The sequence below is a fragment of the Aristolochia californica genome, unplaced genomic scaffold (genome assembly GCF_029961685.1).
Source record: "Aristolochia californica isolate CCGP_79_NKW_82.1479 unplaced genomic scaffold, dmAriCali1.0.hap1 SCAF_8, whole genome shotgun sequence".
NCBI classification, from domain to species: Eukaryota; Viridiplantae; Streptophyta; class Magnoliopsida; order Piperales; family Aristolochiaceae; genus Aristolochia; species Aristolochia californica.
Genome location: NW_027182279.1, coordinates 39,650,922 through 39,673,827, shown reverse-complemented (window position 1 = coordinate 39,673,827; position 22,906 = coordinate 39,650,922). Strand labels below are relative to the sequence as shown.

The window sequence follows — 22,906 nt, the reverse complement described above, 5'->3', positions numbered from 1 at the left end:
ATAACTAAAGAAACTTTTTTACTCCTGGTTGTAACTATTATTTTGCTTCCCTTGTCTCCGTATGTAAATGGTATGCAAAAATCATCCCAGTATTTGAGAGCATTGTCCCATACATCTTCTATCACAATCAAAAATCGTTTCCCCTCTATCAAGTTCTTGAGGTGATCTTCAGGCTATATGACTTCACATTGATTTCCAGTTATTGACTCTACAATTTCTTTTATAACCCTCCTTCTTTCAAACCTGTGAGATAGACACACCCATCCTCTTACTTCAAATTAGTTAATTAATCGGTTATTATTGTGATTTTATATTTTCTTATTTATTTTAAATGATTCACCAAATACTGAGCTTCAGTGAGACAAAAACCAGTACTATTGAAGCTTCTGATGTGATTTTTCTAATAAAGAAATTGAGCTTCAGTGGAACTAAACATCGTTTACCAGTTTCAGATCAGCAAAGAATCTACATTCTTCAGAAGATCTCTATGCTGGAGGACTAATTCTTGAGTCTTTCATTGGATTCTCAGCACTCGCTTCATCTTGTTCCTCGATTGGATTATGCACTGCACGATTATCTTTCATTGGATCGTCACTTTGAACTTTGTCACCTTCGTTGCCGTTTTTTCTGTTGTTTTTATAAGCACAGCAGCCGAAAGAGTAGATGATGATGAGCAAAGCGAGTGCCCCGACATTGGTGAATGCTATCGTTCTCCACTGGCTTCTCAGGTTGTCGAGAAAACTGACCTTGCAGGAAGTGCAGTCGTAGCAGAGAAGATGTTGATCGTTGCTCCATATATCGCAGTCGGGCTCAGAAGAAGTTGAGTCGCAGGTAGAAGGAGGGTTGCAGCAACCAGACTGAAGAAATAAGAATATATGAATTCAGTTTCAAAGGAATGAATGAAGAAAATGGAGGTTCTGGTTTGAGAAAGAGAAATGTGTTTGCAAATTACCTGGATTGACGCGAGGTGTTTCATGTATGAACTGGTAGGAGTGCCCTGGCAAACCTTGGCATCACTGATGCAGCTCTTGATCTTCTCCCAGTTTGCAGAATCAGTCACCCTCTTCTGCAACCAATGTGAGAAATCGCCAAGCCGGTGCTGGTTGTAGCCCAGGCCTGAAACCCTGTCGCCGGCGGTTTTGTTGATGACGATGAGGGTGAAGAGGGTGAACACAATGAGCCCCAGAATGGAAACGAATAATATGAACTGGTATATAAACGAGAACAAGGTCAATCGGCAAAGCGATCCGAAAAGACCCAGTAAGGAGACGACGCAGAGGCAGGCGCCCAATATCAAAACTGGGAATTGGAAAAAGTTCTGGCACTCGGTTGATCGAAGGAAGAAAGAGGAAGCCATGATAGCCACCGACGCTATCAGTGTCAAGATGTTGAGAAAACCCACTAAAACATTCGACAGACGCGCCATGGCTACTGGTTTTTCTCTTCCTCTCTTCTCTTCGATTTTCTCTCTTCCCATCCATTCTTTCTGAAATTTATAGAAAACAGAGTAGATAACCAGATTTCGAAATCAAACTAACAGATAACATTGTCTGAGAAACAACGGAGCAGATTTTCTTTTCAAACGAAGATGGATAAAACCGGATTTGTTTGACATGATTCTTCAGTTCAGATATCAACAGGAAGATTTGGATTCTGAGAATATGTTTGAAAATGTTTACAAATAACTTGACAAGCACAGCTAAATAAAGAGAATGGTAATCAATTACCTGTAACTGGCAACTGCAGCCTTTTAGTGTGAATTGTGGATCTGAGTGAGGACCAATTCTGTGAGATTTATTATTTTATTGATATTATTTTAAAATCTAACAGTATAGGTCTGTAATGGCCGAATGACAGCAAGAAGCAGAAAATGATCCATGATACCTTGCAGATGATTAATATCTAACTGGGCTTATATGATGATACAAGCAGAAGTGGCACAATGCAGAACTTATGCAGCTTTTTGTAATCAGAATGAAGTAGAACTGGGCACATGTCATTACATTACATAAGGGGTATGGCACTGTTAAGATATTTTTAGATACTTGATTGGAATGTCAAACAACATCTAATTGGAATAAAGAAATCTCAAAATAGTACAAGAAGCTGCTTTCATCAATATAGAACAATGAAGGATAAACTTCTGTTTTCTGGTGACCACTGAGACATGACATCATATAGTGACGGAAGGGAGACAACTTTCAGTAGATGAGTTCATCCTAATTTTCTCTGAAAAACCAGAAATTTGTGCAAGGTACATGAGTTCATCCTAATTTTCTCTGAAAAACCAGAAATTTGTGCTAAGGTTAGAGCTCTCCAATCCTGCAGGTTCTCTGTTCCAGTTTGTTGTGGATCACCACTCAAATAAAAAAGGGGATTGTTAACTTGTCAAGATTCCGCCTGTTTTGTTGCTCACTACTCTCAGCAATCTCCTTCAAGCTAGACCAGCCTCTCCTCCTTCGTTTACTAGACCCACAGCTTTCTTTCACAAGTTCGGCTGAGGCAGCTAGACCAACCTCTCTACCCCTTTTTGACTTTGTTGATTGCGGTTCACTCTTCATTTTCACACTTGATGGCCGGATGCCTGTTTTCTGCAATGGGGTGACCGGACTGTTTTCAGCATGCGTATCTTTAATGGTCTTTGAATTTAACCCTGAAAGAGCTTCAGGCTTTGAAGAGACAATCTGCACTCCACACTTCTCGCTATTTGATTCTGAGAGGGAGTTTCCACTTGCAACCCATATTTCTTTCATGTGGCCTCTTGGTGTGCCCCTTTTCAGGTTTCGGTGCAAACAGAAATGACATGTGTAAACAACGTTATTCTGAGGCAGTTTGCGTGATGTTTTGTGATGCTTTATCTTAGCTGTGACCTTCTCAATCCGGACTGTGCAGTTATGGCCAGGTTGGAGAATGGTCTCACACCTATGCAGCAGATTTTGGTTCAAAGTGAATGAGGCATTGATTATAATCATAATATATGAAATTGTCAGAAAAAAAATCACTATATTATACTTCATAATCTTTTGATGACTCCTCCTTCAATAAAATTCCAACAAAAGAAATTATAATCAATCAAACGCAGATCATGTAATCAAGACACATAAAAGAAAGAATGGAAACACAAGTACCTCTGACATTGAAGAATTGATGGATCAAGTGGAATCCCCAATGCCTCTGCACCAGAAGCCAAATTGTGCCCAAACAGAGCACCCAAAGGAGGTATAGAGGCTTCTCCACTAGACCATGTTGCCAGTTTTTGCAAATGTTGCAATCTCAACATAGAATTTACATTTTTGAACCCTTTGATCTCTTTTCTCCCACTACTTTCCTCTCGAAGTGTTGTGCAATGAAATCCTGATGCAGTGCCTCCAGCTTTCCTGTTTCCCCTTTTCTTGGCCATTTACATGTGATATAATATAATGAAGTTTTACAGGTCTAAAACTAAACCAGATTGCGGTTATGCCAGTTGATAACCTGTAGACAATTGGATAAGCCAATCAAACATCATTTTTAGGAAGCAAATAGAAGAAAGGAGAAATTCTAGCATGATTCCATTATGATAAATCCAAACCAGACCTGCAAACCTGTCTGCACAAAAAGTAATATATATTCTTATGAAGGCAACTGATCCGTTTTGTCCTCCCCATTTTTTTAGCCTCTTAAACTATCATATCCATAAAAATAATATGTATTTTTATATATACCCTGGGACAGGTCGAACTTTATAGTATTAATCATGTCTCTGCGTTGACACTGCATGGGTTTTTTAAGGGAAAATTTTTAAGAGTAAAATGAGAAATCCATCCCCATTTTTAGCGATTTGGATTAGGACAAGTTCCCTGTTGAATCCACCCCTTTGTAATCTCTATTTATGATTAATACTTTCTAGCAGTAGCAAAAAGTTTGGAAGGGAAAAATAGATGTTCTGCCCTGCAGGTGTCTCCTATGTATGGAAACAACAGTTTAAAACTTTAATAGTGAAGAACAGTAACGGCAATACTTTTTAAAGAAAATACATGATCAGGAAGGCATCAGTATCAGTACTCTATGTAAATATCATAGGAGAAAGAGTAAACTATCTAGCTCACGAATTTCCATTTGTTTTGTAGACTAACTCCCATTAAAACAAAGCTTTCGTAAACAGAATAATTCACTTTGAAACTGGACAATGCAGAAATTAATCCAACTTTTGCTGTTCCAATGTCCCTTGCTATAAAGAGTATATATTTAGCATATTTCAACCAGAAAACAGGTCTAAAGTAATGCTCCGAGCACAATAGAAAAATACAGAAACTAAAGTAACCTGAGTAGAAAATTTTCAATCCTGAAAAGTTAGTAAATTTAAGGTTCAAAATTATAAAATTAAAGGATTAACTCGAACAAATTTTTTTTTTTTTGAAGGTTCTATCTTATCTACCCAAAAGCACCAATCACAAATTGGATCCTTCTCAATCAAAGTAAAAATCATATTTCCAATCAAAGTGGAACAAAAATAATAATAAGAACTATAAATAAAAGGTAAAACGTGGAATATATAAAATTTTCTTTTATCATAACAATATTTTTTTTGCAATAGATTGAAAACAAAAACAGAAAATCTAATTAAAGAACGGAAAGCAGATGGAAACTTACTTTCTCCCCTGATTACTTTGCCTTCGTTCTGGATAGAGGTCGCCGACAGGGGAGATGGGGCTCAGAAGGCAGAGCAAGACTAGGAAAAGGCGATGGGGGTGACGAGGCGATCACAGCAGGGAGATGGTGATGGGCGCGGCGGAAGAAGGCTGTGTCAAGAGGTGGAAGATCAAACCCTGTTTTATATCCTCCATTCTAAATTGAAGTTTAATTCCTGTTTTATAACCTAGCAACGGAGCCGGGCGTTTGATCTAGTGGTATGATTCTCGCTTTGGGTGGGAGAGGTTGCGAGTTCTATTCTCCTTGTTTTATTTGTCTAAAATTGTATATTTTAAAATATATTATTTTTTAAAATTATTACTTTATAAATAAAAATTTTTTTAATTAAATTTTTATTGTTCTTTATTTATATAATATACAAATACTTTATATTAATTAATTACCAAATATTTTTATAACATTGAAGCTTGAAAATGTGATGGATCGAAACAGGCTATCTCAAGGATACAGAGATAGGGCAAAGTTATAGGGATCAAGTCGAGGTTGAGGTTGCACAGATAGATTTCGAGTTTTCAAAACCTAACCCTAAATGACTCTTATCCAACCCTCGCTATATATAACTTAGGTGGGTTGGTTTTTCAGGCCTAATTCCATTGTAACCCTAAGAGTTTGTTTGGAACCTCATGGAAAAAAAAATAATAAGAATTTAACCATTATTATTTCTAAAAATAATGTGATAGGTCGAGGTAGGCTATCTCAAGAATACATAGATAGGGCAAAGTTATAGGGATCAAGTTGTGGTTGAGGTTGCAGAGATAGATTTTGAGTTTTCAAAAACCTAACCCTAAATGACCCTTATCCAACTCTCCCTTAATATAACTTAGTTGGGTTGATTTTTTAGGCCTAATTCCATCGTAACCCTAAGGGTTTGTTTGGAACCTCTTGGAAAAGAAAATAATGAGAATTTAACCATTATTATTTCTAAAAATAATGTGATAGGTCGAAGCAGGCTATCTCAAGGATACATAGATAGGGCAAAGTTATAGGGATCGAGTCATGGTTGAGGTTGTAGAGATAGATTTCGAGTTTTCAAAAACCTAACCCTGAATGAACCTTATCCAACCCTCCCTATATATAACTTAGTTGGGTTGATTTTTTAGGCCTAATTCCATCGTAACCGTAAGGGTTTGTTTGGAACCTCATGGAAAATAAAATAATAAGAATTTGACCATTATTATTTCAAAAAATAGTTAATAAGGGTGGCAATAGGTCGACCTAACTTAAATCTATTATGCAATCCAACCCATTTATTAAATAGGTGTAACATTTAGAGGTGAACCCAATCCCTTCAGGTTTCAATCGGGTTCGAGTTAACCCATATAAAATAATAAAAAATAAATTTACAAGAAAAAATTCTAATAAAATATATGTTATTATAAAAAAATAATAAGGGATAATTTTTTTTTTAAGTACTAGAAAATAAAGATCAAAGTGTCAAGTCCTCTTTAATTATATTGAACTAGACCATTTTAATCATTCTTTTTTGTTTTTTCAATCAATTAAACTAAAACTCACCGGATCATTTCATTAAACCGGAACCAGACCGTTTATTAATAAAATTAGGTCAATAACGTGCGCCCGAACTATGTATAACTTGGGTCGGTTTTCAATTCATAAAGACCTAATGAAGTAAAAATTTAAGGGTATTTTAAAATTCTTAAATTGTAGTGAATCTCATATTTAAGTATAATCATCTTAAAAACCACAAAGGCTACATTAGTGAAACCCATCCACATAATCCAAGACCTTCTTAATAACTATAACTACCGAAAGGCAATAATCATCACAACGGGCGTTTGGTCTAGTGGTATGATTCTTGCTTTGGGTGCAAGAGGTCGTGAGTTCGATTCTCGCAACGCCCCCGCCCCTCCTCTAGTCTAGCAATCTCAAACAAACAAAAACGCCAAACTACAAGAGGGGCTTTTAAGTAATAAATTTTTTTTTTTATTGTTTATTACAATAAATACTCAGATGCAGATGCAGAGACACGCCATCGCTACTGGTTTTTCTCTTCCCCTCTTCTCTTCGATTTTCTCTCTTCCCACCCATCCTCTCTGAATTTATAGAAAACAGAGCAGATAACGAGATTTCCAAACATTGTCCGAGAAATAACGGAGCAGTTCCGAAATGCCGATTGAGAAAAAAAATGGGATACAAATCAACAGCTACGAAATTGCATTTGAGTCTGTTTCGGGAAGAACAGCTGACAGTTTGTAAGGAGATGGGAATCGGAGAAGCTTCCTGTGAAGATGGTCATCAAGTAAGACTCACAGCATAGCTTGTCACCCTCCAAGCCATCAGCAGGCATCGTAGAGAATTGGTAAATGGTTTGAAAATCAAGTTACAAGGTTACAACAATCATGGCAGCTCCGATTCTCTTCTCGTAGTTGATCGGAGACCGGACAGGGGACTTCACAATCTGAAAAACACTGACGGGCAAGAAGGATAAACAACTTATATATATTAACTCAATCTTAAACCAAGCAGGGCGTTTGATCTAGAGGTATGATTCTCGCTTTGAGAGCGAGACGTCGCGAGTTCGATTCTCGCAACGCCCTTACTACGTTTCTCTTCAAAATTGCCGACCTTCAAAGTAATTGGTACTCGGTGGAAGAGAAACGTAGTATTTTTAAATTTTCTCCATCCTCTTTTTTTTCCTATTTTCTGTTTATTTCCTTTGAATTTTGAAATGTTTACAAAATTAAAATATAGGGGTGGAGACAAGTTTTTCCTATTTTCTGTTTATTTCCTTTGAATTTTGAAATGTTTATAAAATTAAAATATAGGGGTGGAGACAAGATTTACCAAAATCGAACATATTATTTTTTTAAATTATAATTTTATAAAGAAAAACTTCTTCAATTGAATTTTTATTGTTCTTTATTTTTAATATTGACAAATATTTTATGTTAATTAATTATCAAATATTTTAATTACTTTGAAGCTAGACTGTGTGATCGGTCGAAGTAGGCTATCTCAAGGATACAGAGATAGGATAGAGTTATAGGGATCGAGTCGAAGTTGAGGTTGCAGGGATAGATTTCGAGTTTTCTAAAACCTGGTTGTAACCGACCCTTATCCAACCCTCTTTATATATAACCAAGTTGGGTTAGGCCTAATTCCATCTTAACCCTAAGGGTTTAAATTTTCTCCATCCACTTTTTTTTCTTCCTATTTTCTGTTTATTTTCTTTGAATTTTGAAATGTTTATAAAATTAAAATATATACTTTAATATAGGGGTGGAGACAAGATTTACCAAAATCGAACATATTATTTTTTTAAATTATAATTTTATAAAGAAAAACTTCTTCAATTGAATTTTTATTGTTCTTTATTTTTAATATTGACAAATATTTTATATTAATTAATTATCAAATATTTTTTATTACTTTGAAGCTAGACTGTGTGATCGGTTCGAGTTTTCTAAAACCTGGTTGTAACTGAGCCTTATCCAACCCTCCTTATATATAACCAAGTTGGGTTAGGCCTAATTCCATCTTAACCCTAAGGGTCTATTTGGAACCTCATGGAAAATAAAAATGAGAATTTGACTATTATTATTTACAAAAATAGTTAATGAAAAATATAATTTAATAATTATCTCATTTTTACTAACTATTTTTGGAAATAATAACGATTAAAGTTATTTTTATCATTTATGTATTTAGTGTGAGTGCATTTTGTGAATTTAAAATTTTTAATCAATTTTACAAATAAAATCGAAGGGCTTCAACCGGGTTCGAGTTAACCCATATAAAATATAAAAAAATAAGTTTACATGAAAATTCTAATAAAATATATGTTATTATAAAAAAAATAACAAGGAATAAGTTTTTTAAGTACTAGAAAATAAAGATCAAAGTGTTAAGCCTCTTTAATTATATTGAACTAGACCATTTTAATCTTTTTTTTTTTTTTGTATTTTCAATCAATTAAACCAAAACTCAACAAATCATTCTGTCAAACCGAAACAAAACAGTTTATTAATAAAATTAGGTCAATAACATGTGCCTGAACTATGTATAACTTGGGTCGGTTTTCGATTTATAAAGAACTAATGAAGTAAAAATTTAATAACTTAAAGAGTATTTTACAATTCTTAAATTTTAATGAATCTCATGTTTAAGTGTAATCATCTAAAAACCACAAAGGCTACATTAGTGAAATCCATTCACATAATCCAAGACTTGTAATTTCAAAAGAGAGCAAAGTATCGTAACTATAACAAACTGAACTTAAAAAATATCTTGAGTTTGGTTTGTTATACTTAACGAACCTCATTCTAAATTTGAGTTTGAATCAAGCTCAAATAAAAATTGAATTGAACTGAGTTTTTTTTCAAACCAAGCTCGAATTGTTTGTGAGTCGGTTTGGCTAAGTGCCACTCCCAATAAGGGTCAGGGTCTTTAGAGTTTCTAAATAAATAGGTTTAACTTAAATGTAGATTTAAAAATAGGTTAACACAAACGTATAAATAGGTTAACACAAATCGAACTCTGCACAAGGTCGAAGAAGGAGAAGATGAGAAATGAATCAAATACCCTCTACCATAATGGCCAAATCCTTCCTCCCCATGTTGTCTCTCCAACTACAATTAAGAGTTTTATATAAATGACCTTCATTACTTTGTCAGTAAATGCTTAATGTCACAGTTTGTGGAACCTCATCTGATTTTGTGGGGTCTTTACCCATTTTGCCACCCCCATCATTATTTACCATCTCATTCAAAGGTGTTCTAGTCTATTAATTTTTCTTGATAGTTCTTATGAATTGAGGTTGAGGGATCAAGTCGAAGTCGAGGTTGAGGTTGCATGGATAGATTTTGAGTTTTCAAAAACCCGACCCTAACTGACCCTTATCCAACCCTCCAAAAGAAAAAAAAATGAGAATTTGACCATTATTATTCCCAAAAATAGTTAATGAAAAGGAGAATTTGATTATTATCTCATTTTTACTATTAACAAGTGAGCAAAGTATTGTAGTTATAGGAAAATTTTTTATAGGAAGTAATATTTAACATTAATGGGTTTTTGGTCTAGTGGTCTGAATCTTGCTTTGGGTGCAACAGGTGGTGAGTTCGTTTCTCACAAAGCCCCACTCCTCCTCTAGTTTGGACCATCAAATTATAAACGGTACTCTAGGCTATAGGAGGGTTTTTTTAGTAATTTAAAAGCAAAATTTAAAAATGATTTCCTTTGAAATTTAAATATAAAAATTTTACGACAAAAAAAAAAGAAAAAACATTTTGACAATCCTTGTGGCCTTGGATCTCTTTGAGTCACATGCTAGCTCGATGTAACATGGAGGTCATATTTGTTTAAATAAGATGTATTAGGAGCAATTAGTTGGTTCGATTCGTTATCTCTCGAGCTCAAGCTCCGAAATCAGTTCATTTAAATTAACGAGCCGAGCTCGACCGAAGCCAGGTTCGGTTCGTCAACTCGCGAGCCAGCTCGAGGTAAGTTGGGATCGGGAGTAGGAAAGCGGGATCGTGGGGGGGGGGGGGGGAGGGGGGGAGGATTTTCCTCGCGTTGGCTGTTGTCACCGCCTCTAACGCCGTCGACAGCTACTCGTCGGCCGCCTCTATGGTCGTCTGTTCGATTTCTTCCTCTCCTCGCCGTCGTAGCCGTCATCCCCGATGACAGGTCCTCTCCGGCGCCTATGAACCATATATATAAGAAAAAACAACCGCCTTGCCGAGGTAAGCACAATCAATCAGATAAACAGATATTGTTGCTTATATGGGGTGAAGTACCCTAAGTGGCCAATGTCAAATGTTCCTCTAATACATTTGAACCAAAAAAAAAAAAAATTCTCAGCCAGTGTTCCATCATGAAATTGTATATTTATATAAATCTAAACATTATATTTGAAAAATTAAAAAATAGGAATTTTTTTATAAGACAAGAAGTGAAAGATTAAAAAAAATTGTAAAAAATGAAAGAATTAATAGATAAAAATAAAATATGAGTTAAAAATCAGAGATTTTATAGTGCTCTTAATCCTTAATTCTAACCAAGTTTTTACAAAAAAGAAAAGAAAAAAAAACTCCATTGAAATCTATTTACGGTGGCTCAATGTATGAGAATGGTTAAGGCTGTCTGACCTGCAACTCATATTGAGAAGTTTCTAATATAAAAAAAGCCAACAAGAAGTAGGGGATGAAGGCCTCAAGATACCTGAGCAGAGACTCCGACGTCCCCCCTTGAGCAAGGCACTCCACCCAAGATCGCTTCGTCCCCCCTCCCCCAGCCGAACTCTCTGACGCAGAATCCTCCCCGTCAGTCTCTACAACACAACACCCCGCGCCACTCTGATCCAATACACCTACCAGCGACAAGGAAGATGCCGACTCCAGAAAGCAGCGCCTGTTGAATCCAGTGGGTCTACCCCATTCCCCCTTGCCTACCGGCGACAAGGAAGATCTCGACTCCAGAAAGCATCGCCTGTTGAGTCCAGTGGGTCTACCCCATTCCCCCATGGCTCCCAGTCTGAACCTGCTCCTGGGCGTCTATCCCTCTCATTGCCCAATGAGCAGTCCCGAAGGTTTATTGCAGAAAAACACCAATTGTCATCAACACTCATCCCTCCTCTTGGGGTCACTCTCCATTGCACTTCGAGAATAGTTGGCTGCATGATTGGAGTTTTGATGTTAACCTTGTTAGATGGTGGCAGTCTATCACAGCTAACCCAAATCCTGGTTAGGCCCTCCCCCTAAACTGAAGGCTCTTAAATCAAATATTAGATCTTGGTCCATCAATCGACATGCTACTACTGCATGCCACAAAAAAATTGTCCTCAGTTGGATATGTGAGTTCGACCTCCTTGAGGAGCAAAGATCCATTTCTGTCTGAGTTCTCACTTAGTAATGTTCCCAATCATGGGTTTCATGAAATTACGTACAACGAAACCATTCACTAGAAACAACAGGTCAGGTTACGTTGGTTGACAGATCGAGATGGAAAAACTAATTTCTTCCCCTCCATTGCCTCAGCTAGAAGAAGAACTAACTGTATCACCTCATTAAGCATTGAGGGTCAGGTGAATACAAATAGATTCTCAATCGTTAATGCCCTTGTTAAGTCTTTCACATATTTATACACTGAGGAACAGTACAATTAGCCTATTTTGCATTAACTCTAACATTGCTGCATCAACAGCCAGGTTGCTACAAGACTCAAACTCCCCTTCACCTCAACCGAAATTGACTACGCCAATCTCGAGCTGTCGACGGATCGTGCCTCAAGCCGGATGGCTTCAATGGGGAATTCTATCGTCGCTACTTGGAGATCCTCCGTAGCAATGTATACACCTTTGTGAAAAACTTCCACCGGTGCAAAATTACTCACCAAGCCTTAGGCACCTCCTTCATCGCCTTGATCGCAAAGAAGATCAGCACTGAATACCCTCAAAACTTTTGGCCAATCAGCCTAACTACCAGTACCTACAAGATCATTGCTCAAGTATTAGCCAACCACTTTTGATGCGAACTCCCGTAGATTATCCACCCCTGCCATAACACATTCATCAAATACCAAAACATCCTCGACTCTGCAATGGCAGCCTATGAACTATTTGACTCCTTCAAGCGCTCAAATCTCCCCATGATTGCCATCAAAGTGGATTTTGAGAAAACCTTTGATCAAGTCAACTGGAAGTTACTATACCATCTATTTGATCAAATGAGCTTCGGCACTCACTGGCGCATTTGGATGTGCAGTTGTATCTCTTTTGCGTCTTACTCCATCCCGATAAATGGGATATCCTATGGCCACTTCTATGACACGCATGGAATCAGGCAAGGCGACCCCTTATCACCCTTCTTATTCATCATCATTGTCGAGTACCTTCCCACTATGGTCCGACATGCCAAATATATTGGTTGGCTCACCCCCATTTCAAATGACATCAACCAAGACATTCTACAATATGTTGATAACACCATTCTTTTTGGATAAGGCACTATGGAGCAAACTATTCTTTTAAAGGCCATGTTGAACTATAATATGTTGATAACACCATTCTTTTTGGATAAGGCACTATGGAGCAAACTATTCATTTAAAGGCCATGTTGAACCTCTTTGAACTCTCTTTTGGTCAAAGAGTAAGTTGAGCCAAATACTCTATCTCGGGTTGTGGATCAAAATACTCTATACTCCATGGTTGCTTACCTCGATTGCAAAATCGCCAACCTTCCCAACACTTATCTTGCCCTACCTCTGACTCAAGACACTCTGAACAAGCTTTGTAGGTTTCTCATGCTTGAACGAATGGAAGGTAGATTAGCCACCTGGTGGGGAAAACTCCTTTCAAAGGTAGGTAAACTCGCCCTTATTAAATCTTACCTCCATGAGATTCCTAGCTACTTCTTATCCCTATTCCACTCCCCCGCCACTGTCATCAATCATTTGGAATTCTTCAAGCACCATTTTCTTTGGGGAGGATCCAATGGTAAAAAAGAAATATCACCTTGTGAAATGGTTTGATATCTATCAACCTATGTTTCTTGGTGGTCTTAGTATCAAAAGCATAGTTAGCAATAATTCAACATACTAACTCAAATGGATTTGGCACTTCAATACCCATCTTGCACTGATTTGGAGATCTTTGGTCGCTGCAAAAGTCGGCAAGCAGGATGGCTGGAGGTTGGAAGGAGGCCATCACTATAAGTTATCGCTAATTTGGAGGAAAATCTTCCTCCTCCTACCCAACTTCTCAGATATTGTTAAGTGCTTCCCTGAAAATAGGCTTCAGACCAAAATCTGGCCGGATTGGTGGTTGGGAGATAAACTATTGACCAATACCTTCAATTTTATTTCAAGCCTCTCCAACCTTCCTTCAGCCCCAATCGTTGAAATCTAGCAAAACCTTGGCGAATGGAATTTTCAACTTCGTTGAACCCTCACCGATAATGAAGCCTTGGAGGATTCAAACCTCCTCTCCAGCCTCGTTAATGTTAAAGTCAGAAACCATAATATACTTATTTGGACCCCTTGCTCCAAAGGTTCCTTCACTGATTCTGCCTATAGTCACATTCTAGGCATTAGCACTGCTTAGCCTCACAACCCAATTGCACTGCCCTAGTCTCCTCTCCCCGCACCCTCCCCTCCCTGGAGCTAAATTTTTCATTTGGTGCACCTACAAAAATATAGTCCTCGCCTTTGATACTTTGACCAGAGTGGGACCCATTTTGCCCCTTCTGCCAAAGCACTTCAGAATCTGCCACTCACGTCCTCCAAACATGATTTTCTAATCTCCACCTCATCCTGGTCACCTCAAGTTAAACTTCGATGGCAATGCCTTTGGTTGTCCTGGGCTTGCGGGTTTTGGTGGAGTAATTCATGATGACAATAATCGTTCCTTCTCTCCTTCGCCGGTCCTTTGGGTATATATGATTCCACCTCCGCGGAATTTGCTGGACAACTTCAAGGCCTTATAATCTTTCGGGTCTGATTCTTGGGTCCCCTTATCATTGAAGGAGCCTCAAAAGTAGTCATTGATTGGTGCACCAAATTCAAGCCCCTGACAACACTAGGAAGTCTTCCTAGATATATGCAACATTTCCTCCTCCCTTAATTGTACTTGGGTGCATGCACCCAAATCCAACAATCACCTTGTAGACTGACATTAAACAAGGATCTTCCCTCCAAACCCTTATTGTGGAGGGAGGCCCCACTTTTTAGGTTGTATATTCTCTCTCATTTTCTTTTATAAATTCACACTTTCTATAAAAAAAAAAGGCAACAATTATTTTTCAAGAATTTTAAAAAATGGAAAGGTTTTCTTTCTCAAATAAGTTTATAATTTAAAAAAAACATTTTTTTTCAAAAGGTCAATAACTTAAACTCACCTATATGAAAAGTGTAGAAAAACTGAAAGAATTACTTAAATATGACTTTTATGGCCGAATTTAATAAAATAATATTATTCGGGGTATTTTTACGTTGGTGAAGTGATCAATGAATCCTATCAAACTTGACTCAAATGGATTTTTCCATAGGATTGGGGGTTGTCCTCCTTGACCTCTTTGTTGCAAAGATAGTGGGTTTATTGTGTCTTGTCCTCCCTTTCTGACTAATAATAAAAAGACTAAAGAGATGAGCAAATTTCGAAAATTCACTTGGCTACAAAAATTTTGCTTGATGGTGATATACTTAATAATCATAGAAAATAGTAATTTTTTGAGAAAATTCAATTGTTTTTTTTCTTGTAAGTTTCAACTGGCATTCAACGTGACCCACACCCACAACCTGTAATACTACATTCCACAATGACTACTCGAAGTTCACACATACAACTCTAGGTAAACCATAAATCAATTGACTGGGCATCGACATTATAATATTTCAAAAGTGGTTTCATTTTAAGGGTATGTGGTTCAATATCCTTAACAAGGTCCCAAACCCTAAACTCTAAAACCCAAACCATCTCAAGGTCACACTGAAACCCTAAATTCCAAACCACCTCAAGCATACACCCACACCACTTAGCAAATCATATTTGGTTGACTACGTATAAGGGTGGCATTGAATTGAGGCGGTTTGCGAGTAGCTCGAGCTTGGTTGGTTCTAGCTCAGTTCGGTTCAATTTATCTCGATCTTGATTCGAATTTGAGATTGAGATTGAGCTCGTTTAAGTTAATGAGCCGAGTTTGAGTGAACCATGGTTCGGTTCAGAAGCTAGTAAGCCGACTCATATTTCTTAATTGAGACATGGACCAATATATCTAACTTTTCGAGTAAAGTGAAATTATAATTTATAAATTTATTCTAGATTTATTATTTTTATTTGGATGATTATAAATTGATATCGATATTTCAATAATATTTTTGTGTTTGATTATTGAATAAATTTTATGTATAATATTATGCAGTATTTATGAATAATTTATTTATGTACAGAGGTTATGCCCAATTTTATATAGAGGTCCTGTCCAATTTTATGTAAAATTTATGCATAATTTTATATACAATTTATTTAACATGTATTTTATAAAAAGTTTTAAATGCATATTGGAGTTCTAACTTGGTTCAAATTCGATTATAATTTTAGGTTCGAGGCTCGGCTTCATTCCAGTTGTTCGAGTTCGAAATATGTAAATCAAGTCTAATTTTAAACCTAAGATAAAAATATTTATTTTTCTCGTTACTCTAACATGTAATTAACAGTATATAAAAGGTTAATTTTGTAAAGAGGTGACGACGCTCCAACTAAGTCGGACTTCTTCCTCGAGGATTTCGTTTCAGTCCCTATCCGAACACCCCATTTTACCTGGTGAAGGATTGGCCCATAACATTGAGCTCTCGTTCAAGAATGCTCAATGCTGGTTCTCGTCTAGGGCCTATGCGCCGTTCGTGGTGAGAAATCTTTGGGATGGACTTATCGTCTTGTCTGTAGTACGCAGTGGTAACCAGATTGGCTCCTTAGCTCGTCAATGGTACCCACTACAAATAAATCCTCTCTCCCTTTTCTACTTGCTGTCTGAAATAAATGTTTGATATTATAGTTATATATGGTGAATTCTTTGAGTAAATCTTTCCTTTTGTCGCCCCTTCTGGTTGGAGTATGTTTTTGAACGTTTACATTGTAATTTGTCGGTCTGTGTTGTGTTGCTCTGGTAGTCTTTCGGTAAGGATAACTTAACTACTGTGTCTTCAATTTAAAATTTTGTGTCTTTTCTTTGTTGATTTCATTGGTTCCGATATGATCTTAAGGACGAAATAGATGCTGCTGCTGCTCTCTCGTTTACAAACTCTCAGAGGAATTGTAGAACGTTTGAAAGAAACAAGTTAGAAAAGCTCTCAGATCATCTACTTGGCAGAAAAAAAATCCAACATCTCACAATCAGATCATCGCAAAATAGAAGCAGGACACTGAAGCTGCTACTGTTCGCTCTCCTTTCTGCATTTCTTTACTGAATAACAAGACGTAGAAGAAGGTTAAATGAAACCGAAAAATAAGACTTGTTTTTCAGCTACCTTCTCTCATGGTTCTGTTGCTACTTATAGCTCTTTATTTTCAAAATTTTGTCCATTCGTAACAAAGTCTATTGTCATTGGAACAGAGTTGGCATAACAAAACTTGATGATGGGGTGACATATCTTTGAGGCTGTGTAGCTATAACAAACTTGTGGTAAAGGGGCCTGAAATATCTTTGAGGTTGTGCCTGCAACAATAACATTCCTTTCGCTTTCGAGACACCATGTTGTCATGGCCATGGTGGAGGCAGCCATAGATGACAGTGAAGTTCAACTAAACTAAGGGAAAGAAAGCTACAAAGGTTGACATTCTGGAATTAGCTCCTCAGTTTTTACTATGATGACTTTGTGCACATAGAGCTTGATTTTTTGAAAGAATTGTCCCACATGAAAGACGAGTAAAAAGATTATAGATTTATTAGTTGGGAAAAAGAGTTTCTAACTTGGTTAGTCATTTTGGGATGTGACTTGGACCCAACTTCTAACATGGTATCCGAGAAGGTGCTCAAGCATGTGGGTTCCACCTCAAATAGTAGGAGTCAGAAAAATGGGTTAACACGTGAGGAGTGTTGGAAAGAATTGTCCCATATAGAAAAATGAGTAGAAAGATTTTGGGTTTATTAGTTGAGAAAAATATTTCTTAATTTGGCTAGTCATATTTGGATGAGCTTTAGACCCAACTTTTGACATTGATGTTATCCAACTTCTTCCTTCAGTTAAAGAGATCAAGATGGAGGTTATCTTGGGACAAATATCATTGGCTTAGACTCTAGGAAAGTGCTTCACTGCAAAGAGGTCCCCCTGGTCATTAATCGGGCTTTTATAGCAAGAGGCCTACTTGTCCTTGGTGACCACCTTTGGTTTTGTGCAGCTAGATGAGTTTCTTCTTGTGAATGAGAGACCATTCATGAGACATTTCCTGAAACTTTTTCTTAGAATTGGTATCTTTCTCCTTTTCTGTGTTCTCAACATCACCCTCATCTTTCATTTCCTCCTCTTTATCATCACTCACCTCCTGCTCATGGTCTTCTTTGGTCAGATGTAATTTGGGTGACTGATGAATTAAAGAGTGTTTCTTCACCAATTGTTTTTCTCAATCTTTAGCGGGTAGCATGGATGTGTGATTGGGAAAATTGGTGAAAATCTTTTGTTGGATTTCATGAGAATTTGTAGAAGCGCTGTCATCTATCTTTTGAAAGAGCATTGAGAGAAGCCATGTCTTAGATCATGGTTGATTTGAGTTGAAGGGAGGCTTAATGGAAGCACCAGTAATCTGCCTAGTTGAAACATATTTGAGAACTAAGAAGAGTAACAAAGTATCATTTTCCTATAATAGAATACTGCTTTGAGCTCTTGACCAGTTTGTAAAGTTGGAAAAAGACAAGAAGTTCAATGGTCAACATAGAGAAAAAAAATAACAAGAAATTAAGAAAATGATAGAAAAAATTCTGTCTTCTCTACTTTGCTGCTCTAGAATAATGAAAGAATGACATGCAATTCAGTTCAAATAGGAATCGGTTGGGAACATAATCAATTGAGAAGTTGGATTCTCTTGCTAAATCTTCAAATATATTAGTCCTTACCCTTTGAGATGCCACATTTCCTTATGTCACAAGATGTAGGTGCAGTTTGAAGGTGGCCATGGAAGATGGTAATGTTTCAGTGAACTAAGGGAGGAGCAAAATGTTCAAATATTTGACAGGACGGTTACAACGCAAAGATATGGGAGTCAAGCCTAGTTACCTAAATCAATCCTCTCAACTGATTGTGTTCTCAACAAAAAAACAAAAGATTTCAGTTGTAGATAGAATTATAATAGAAAAACATGACATTCATGAATTGTTTTTGGGATACAACCTTCAACTTTATAAATAGAGCTTATATTGAAGCTCAGAGGAAAGAAAAGGTTTACAATTCTTCTTTTTATTAATATCTTTGTTAATAGTTCTCTATGGTGTCTTGTTCTTGAAATGAACAATCAAACTCCTTGTTTATTTTCAGTTTTATACTGCTCAAGTGCCATTAGTAGTTCTCTATTACAAAAATATGTTACTCTGTTTTGTGTTGTAGTGTCAATCATCTTGGTTCTTAACTATCTTCCCTGCTAATCATATAACAATGGTGTTTCTATTGAGCCTATCCACTCAAATCAACTTCAAACTCTATTGAATCTCTTGTAAATGATCTCCGACAGGGAGTCCACATGTTGCAAGAGTACACAAACTTATGCAAGAATTCATGGGTTAACAGTCATAACTCCCTACTTTTGAAGATCAACTTTCTATGTTGCTGTAGAAGCAGCAGTTTCCCTCTGGACTATCCAATCAACCTTTGCATCAGATAGGCCCATCAAGTACCATTTAAATAAGAGTGGAGAGGAGATTACTAGCTTGGAGTATGCCACAAGGATGAAGGAAGGACAGGACACACTAGATACTGGTGAAAGCAAGAAGGCTTTCAAGAGATGTCCCATCTTGGAAAGGCTGAACAAGAAGGGCTATGAGATCTTCCTCATGGTTGATGCCATTGATGAGTATACTGTTAGGTAGTAGGTGTATAGGGAAGAAGCTCGTCTCAGCTATCAATTAGTGTTGAAACATGATGTTAATGAGGAGGAAGATAACAAGAAACTGGGAAGAAGGATGCTTTGAAAGCTTTTGCAAGGTGATGAAGGACATTGTGATAGACAAGGCTGACAAAGTTCTGGTCTTTGACAGAATTCTTATGATTGACAGAAGCTCATTTCATCTAGCTGCTTGGTCCACTGATATGACCTTAAGGCTTTCTCTAATTTTCAGACTTTTGGAGGAACAATAGAGAAAATAACATAGGCAAGGAAAAAAAATCGAAGAAACTAACAAATCAACTACCGAACAGAAACTGTCCAACCAATGCACTGTGAAGCTGCTACTGTTTACTCTCATCTCTAAGATTTCTTTACGGAAACACAAGATGAAGAAAATATTTGAAGAATCTATTTGATTATTCATGAACTGATGTCCATTCATAACAAACTCTGTTTTCATCTGTTGTATGAAGTTGGTTGTGACAAACTTCCTGATGGAGCTTGGCATATCTTTGAGGTTCTGTCAGCAATCTCATCATATTCCTTCAATTTGTTTTACTTACACTTCTACATCAGGTAGATGGGGGTGTGTTGGGGACATTGTGGGGATTTTAATCTGCTAAAGCCACCTTTAACCCACCCCTATCAATTTTGGTACTTTGTCCAATTTTCTCAAAACAGATTATTCTTTTGATCCAAGAAATTTTATTTTTCCAATGATTTGGTGTTGTGATGTGCTATTGTTACTGGATCATTACTGTTGTGCTGTCTCACTAGTTAGACTAGGTACAGATAGCAAGGCATTCTTTAAATTGGACTTATGTCAAACTCGGAAATGTCAGATTTGAATATGAGCTTGGGATTGGGAAAAATGGTAAGATGGAACTGGCATCAGTAATACTGGGACCGGAAAGTTGTCTATAAAATTATCTGGTGGATATTGTTGTTGAAATTAGTCTTGTCATTTAATAATTTCATTTTCTGATTTTTTTATGCACTGACAGTTTCATTATTTTGTTGAGTGTATTACCTGGGTTGGTTCGTGTTATTAACTTTATGTTATAGGTCTCACAAACTGCAGTTATATTCTCGTCAATCTTAATTAACTAATGTGCAAACTTATTTCTTGAAGTTCTATGATTATGCATGCATATTCCAGTTACTAGGAATTTTCTGTTTGAGTAAAACGTGTAGAGAAAGAGCTCACATTTGCTCCATTTCATGATACAAGGAATTTGATGACAATTTCTCTCTTGCAAATGATTAAAAGTTCTGAACTCTAATTTAGTAAAATTGTGAGATAAGAGCTTCTCTAAGCCTTTCATTGTATCCCTTCCCCTTGGGAATAATTGTTTCACCAATAAACATATTTCTGTGCAGGTTTTGGATGTCCATATGCAGATGTGCACAATGACCTTTGGAAATATGATCTTGAGACCTGGCCTGTGTAAGCCTTCTTCAAAAGTATCTCCACACACATGGTTTTCTCATGTGCCTATTACTTTTTCATCTCCAGTCATCAAGAGTTGTTGGCGAGCACATCAAATAGTGAGGCACTGGCCTTTGACAGGTAGCCTCCATGTTTTCTGTAGCTTTAATTTATTGAGGTGATGAGAAAGGAAATCAAATGTAAAGATTGTGAGTGACACATAGGAAGATAAGTAGAGGTTATTATATTGCATATGTTTATTTAGATTCTTTCTCTTATGAATGCAAGCCAACAATTGGCCTGAAAGCTTGCATGTACCTCGAAAATCCACATGTCGAAACTCCGCCTTAATTTCAATGCATCAATATCTGATAGGTAGTCCTAGCATACTTCGATAACTCATTGAGGAAAAGGTCCACATCTAGTCACCTCCACTTGGACCTCCTCAACTAATGGTTAAGGCTGTTTTGTCTGAGAAAATTGGAGGTGTTGGTGTTCCAAAGGAGAATCACTAGGTGGAGCGGCTTACAGCAATGAATGGAGGCCTTCTTTGCATTATTTATCTTGTCTTCTCAATGAGGAAAAAAAAATCTTTCAGTTGCACTTGTTGACTCTCACTAATAGACTCACTTTTCTAGCAAGGTCAATTATCAGAATCTCACGTGGTCAACAAGTCAGTATAACATATTTGTATTTGTTCAAATTGCAGAACAAAAGAACCTGGTGCTCTCAACCACATCGACACCCTTGCTATGTGGAGATCATGGCAGCCTCATGCATACAATTCCGTCTCTACCTCAGCAACCCTCAGGGAGAAAAAGGTCTTTCACAACCCCTCGAGCATCTAAGGATGTTCCATTCAGCTTTCGCTACCCCCCAATGACTAAAAAACCAAGATGGTGGTGGCGAACCTTAGCCTGCATCCCCTATCTGATGCCCCTTCACGAGACATGGATGTATGCTGAAACAGCATACCATCTTCATCCCTTCTTAGAGGACTTTGAGTTTCTCACTTATCCTTTTCTAGGAACCATTGGAAGGCTGCCGAGCTGGTTCCTGATGGCTTATTTCTTTGCTGCATACTTAGGAGTGGTGAGGAAGAAAGAGTGGCCTCACTTTTTCCGGTTTCATGTTGTGATGGGAATGCTTCTTGAGATTGCACTCCAGGTGATTGGCACAGTGAGCCGTTGGATGCCTTTGTCTATTTACTGGGGCAAGATAGGGATGCATTTTTGGACAGCTGTGGCATTTGCTTACTTGTTTACTGTGTTAGAGTGTATCAGATGTGCACTCGGGGGTATGTATGCAGATATTCCTTTTGTCTGCGACGCTGCCTATATTCAGATTCCCTATGATTAATCATAGCTGGTGATGGGAGAAATAGAGGCAAGTTTTTGCAATGTTGAGTTCAGTGTTTGAATTTACTTTTGCTGTTGAAGCTTGCTATTCTGAACCTCTCCATCTTGAGCATTCTCCATGTGTTCCAGTAGTTGTTGTGCACTGTATTTGTTGGTGTAAAGGGTTGCATGTTGCCCAGGAATGGATGATTTGTGTTGAGCAGGTATTCTTCTCCATGTCTCTTATTGTTCCAGTAATGAAGGCATTCTCCTGGACATATTATTCGTTTTGACAGCTATCTGAATGCATCCTATCTTATGCATACCCCGACTTATCTTCGTCTTCATGATTATTCCAAGACAATCTGAATGAGGGAATGGAACACCGGTTGAGAGTTTTTTTTTTTTTTTTTTAAAATGTATTAGAGCAACATTTGACATTAGCCCCTGAGGGTACTTCACCCCATATAAGCAACAGTATCTGTTTATCTGATTCATTGTGCTTACCTTGGCAAGGCGGTTGTTTTTTCTTATATATATGGTTCATAGGCGCCGGGGAGGACCTGTCTTCGGGGATGATAGCTACGACGGCGAGGAGAGGAAGAAATGAAACAGACGGCCATAGAGGCGGTCGGCAAGTAGCTGTTGACGGTGATAGAGGCGGCGACAACAGCCAACGGGGGCTCGACGGCGACGAGGGGAGGAAAATCCCATCCCCCCCCTCTCTCGATCTCGCTTACGCTCCCGCTCCCCTGCTCCCGATCCCGACTCACCTCGAACTGGCTCGCGAGCCGATGAACTGAACCTGCCTTTGGTCAAGCTCGGCTCGTTAATTTAAACGGACCAATTTCGGAGTTCAAGCTCGAGAGATAACGAATCGAATTGACTAATTACTCTTATTAC

The 22,906-nt window shown here is 37.5% G+C and overlaps 3 protein-coding genes and 2 non-coding genes across 5 annotated transcripts; 3 read left to right on the top strand and 2 right to left on the bottom strand.

Moving 5' to 3' along the window:
* Positions 1-485: 485 nt before the first annotated feature.
* LOC137938526 (tetraspanin-8-like) lies at positions 486-1,426 on the bottom strand. The gene is made up of 2 exons (XM_068783478.1): positions 953-1,426; positions 486-857 (listed from the first exon to the last, which is right to left on the bottom strand). The coding sequence occupies exons 1-2, from the start codon at positions 1,424-1,426 to the stop codon at positions 486-488; spliced, it is 846 nt and encodes a 281-aa protein (XP_068639579.1).
* A 593-nt stretch (positions 1,427-2,019) lies between these two features.
* LOC137939291 (uncharacterized) lies at positions 2,020-4,832 on the bottom strand. Its single transcript, XM_068784559.1, has 3 exons — positions 4,633-4,832; positions 3,129-3,474; positions 2,020-2,922 (listed from the first exon to the last, which is right to left on the bottom strand). Exons 2-3 carry the CDS (start codon positions 3,398-3,400, stop codon positions 2,361-2,363), a joined length of 834 nt encoding a protein of 277 aa, XP_068640660.1. The 5' UTR covers positions 3,401-3,474; positions 4,633-4,832; the 3' UTR covers positions 2,020-2,360.
* A 1,650-nt stretch (positions 4,833-6,482) lies between these two features.
* TRNAP-UGG (transfer RNA proline (anticodon UGG)) lies at positions 6,483-6,554 on the top strand. Its single transcript has one exon. It is a non-coding gene; the product is annotated as a tRNA-Pro (tRNA).
* A 624-nt stretch (positions 6,555-7,178) lies between these two features.
* Positions 7,179-7,250, top strand: TRNAS-UGA (transfer RNA serine (anticodon UGA)). Its single transcript has one exon. It is a non-coding gene; the product is annotated as a tRNA-Ser (tRNA).
* An 8,663-nt stretch (positions 7,251-15,913) lies between these two features.
* Positions 15,914-22,500, top strand: LOC137939056 (protein TIC 20-I, chloroplastic-like). The gene is made up of 3 exons (XM_068784228.1): positions 15,914-16,130; positions 20,618-20,807; positions 21,376-22,500. The coding sequence occupies exons 1-3, from the start codon at positions 16,128-16,130 to the stop codon at positions 22,023-22,025; spliced, it is 843 nt and encodes a 280-aa protein (XP_068640329.1). The 5' UTR covers positions 15,914-16,127; the 3' UTR covers positions 22,026-22,500.
* The last annotated feature ends 406 nt before the right edge of the window (positions 22,501-22,906 follow it).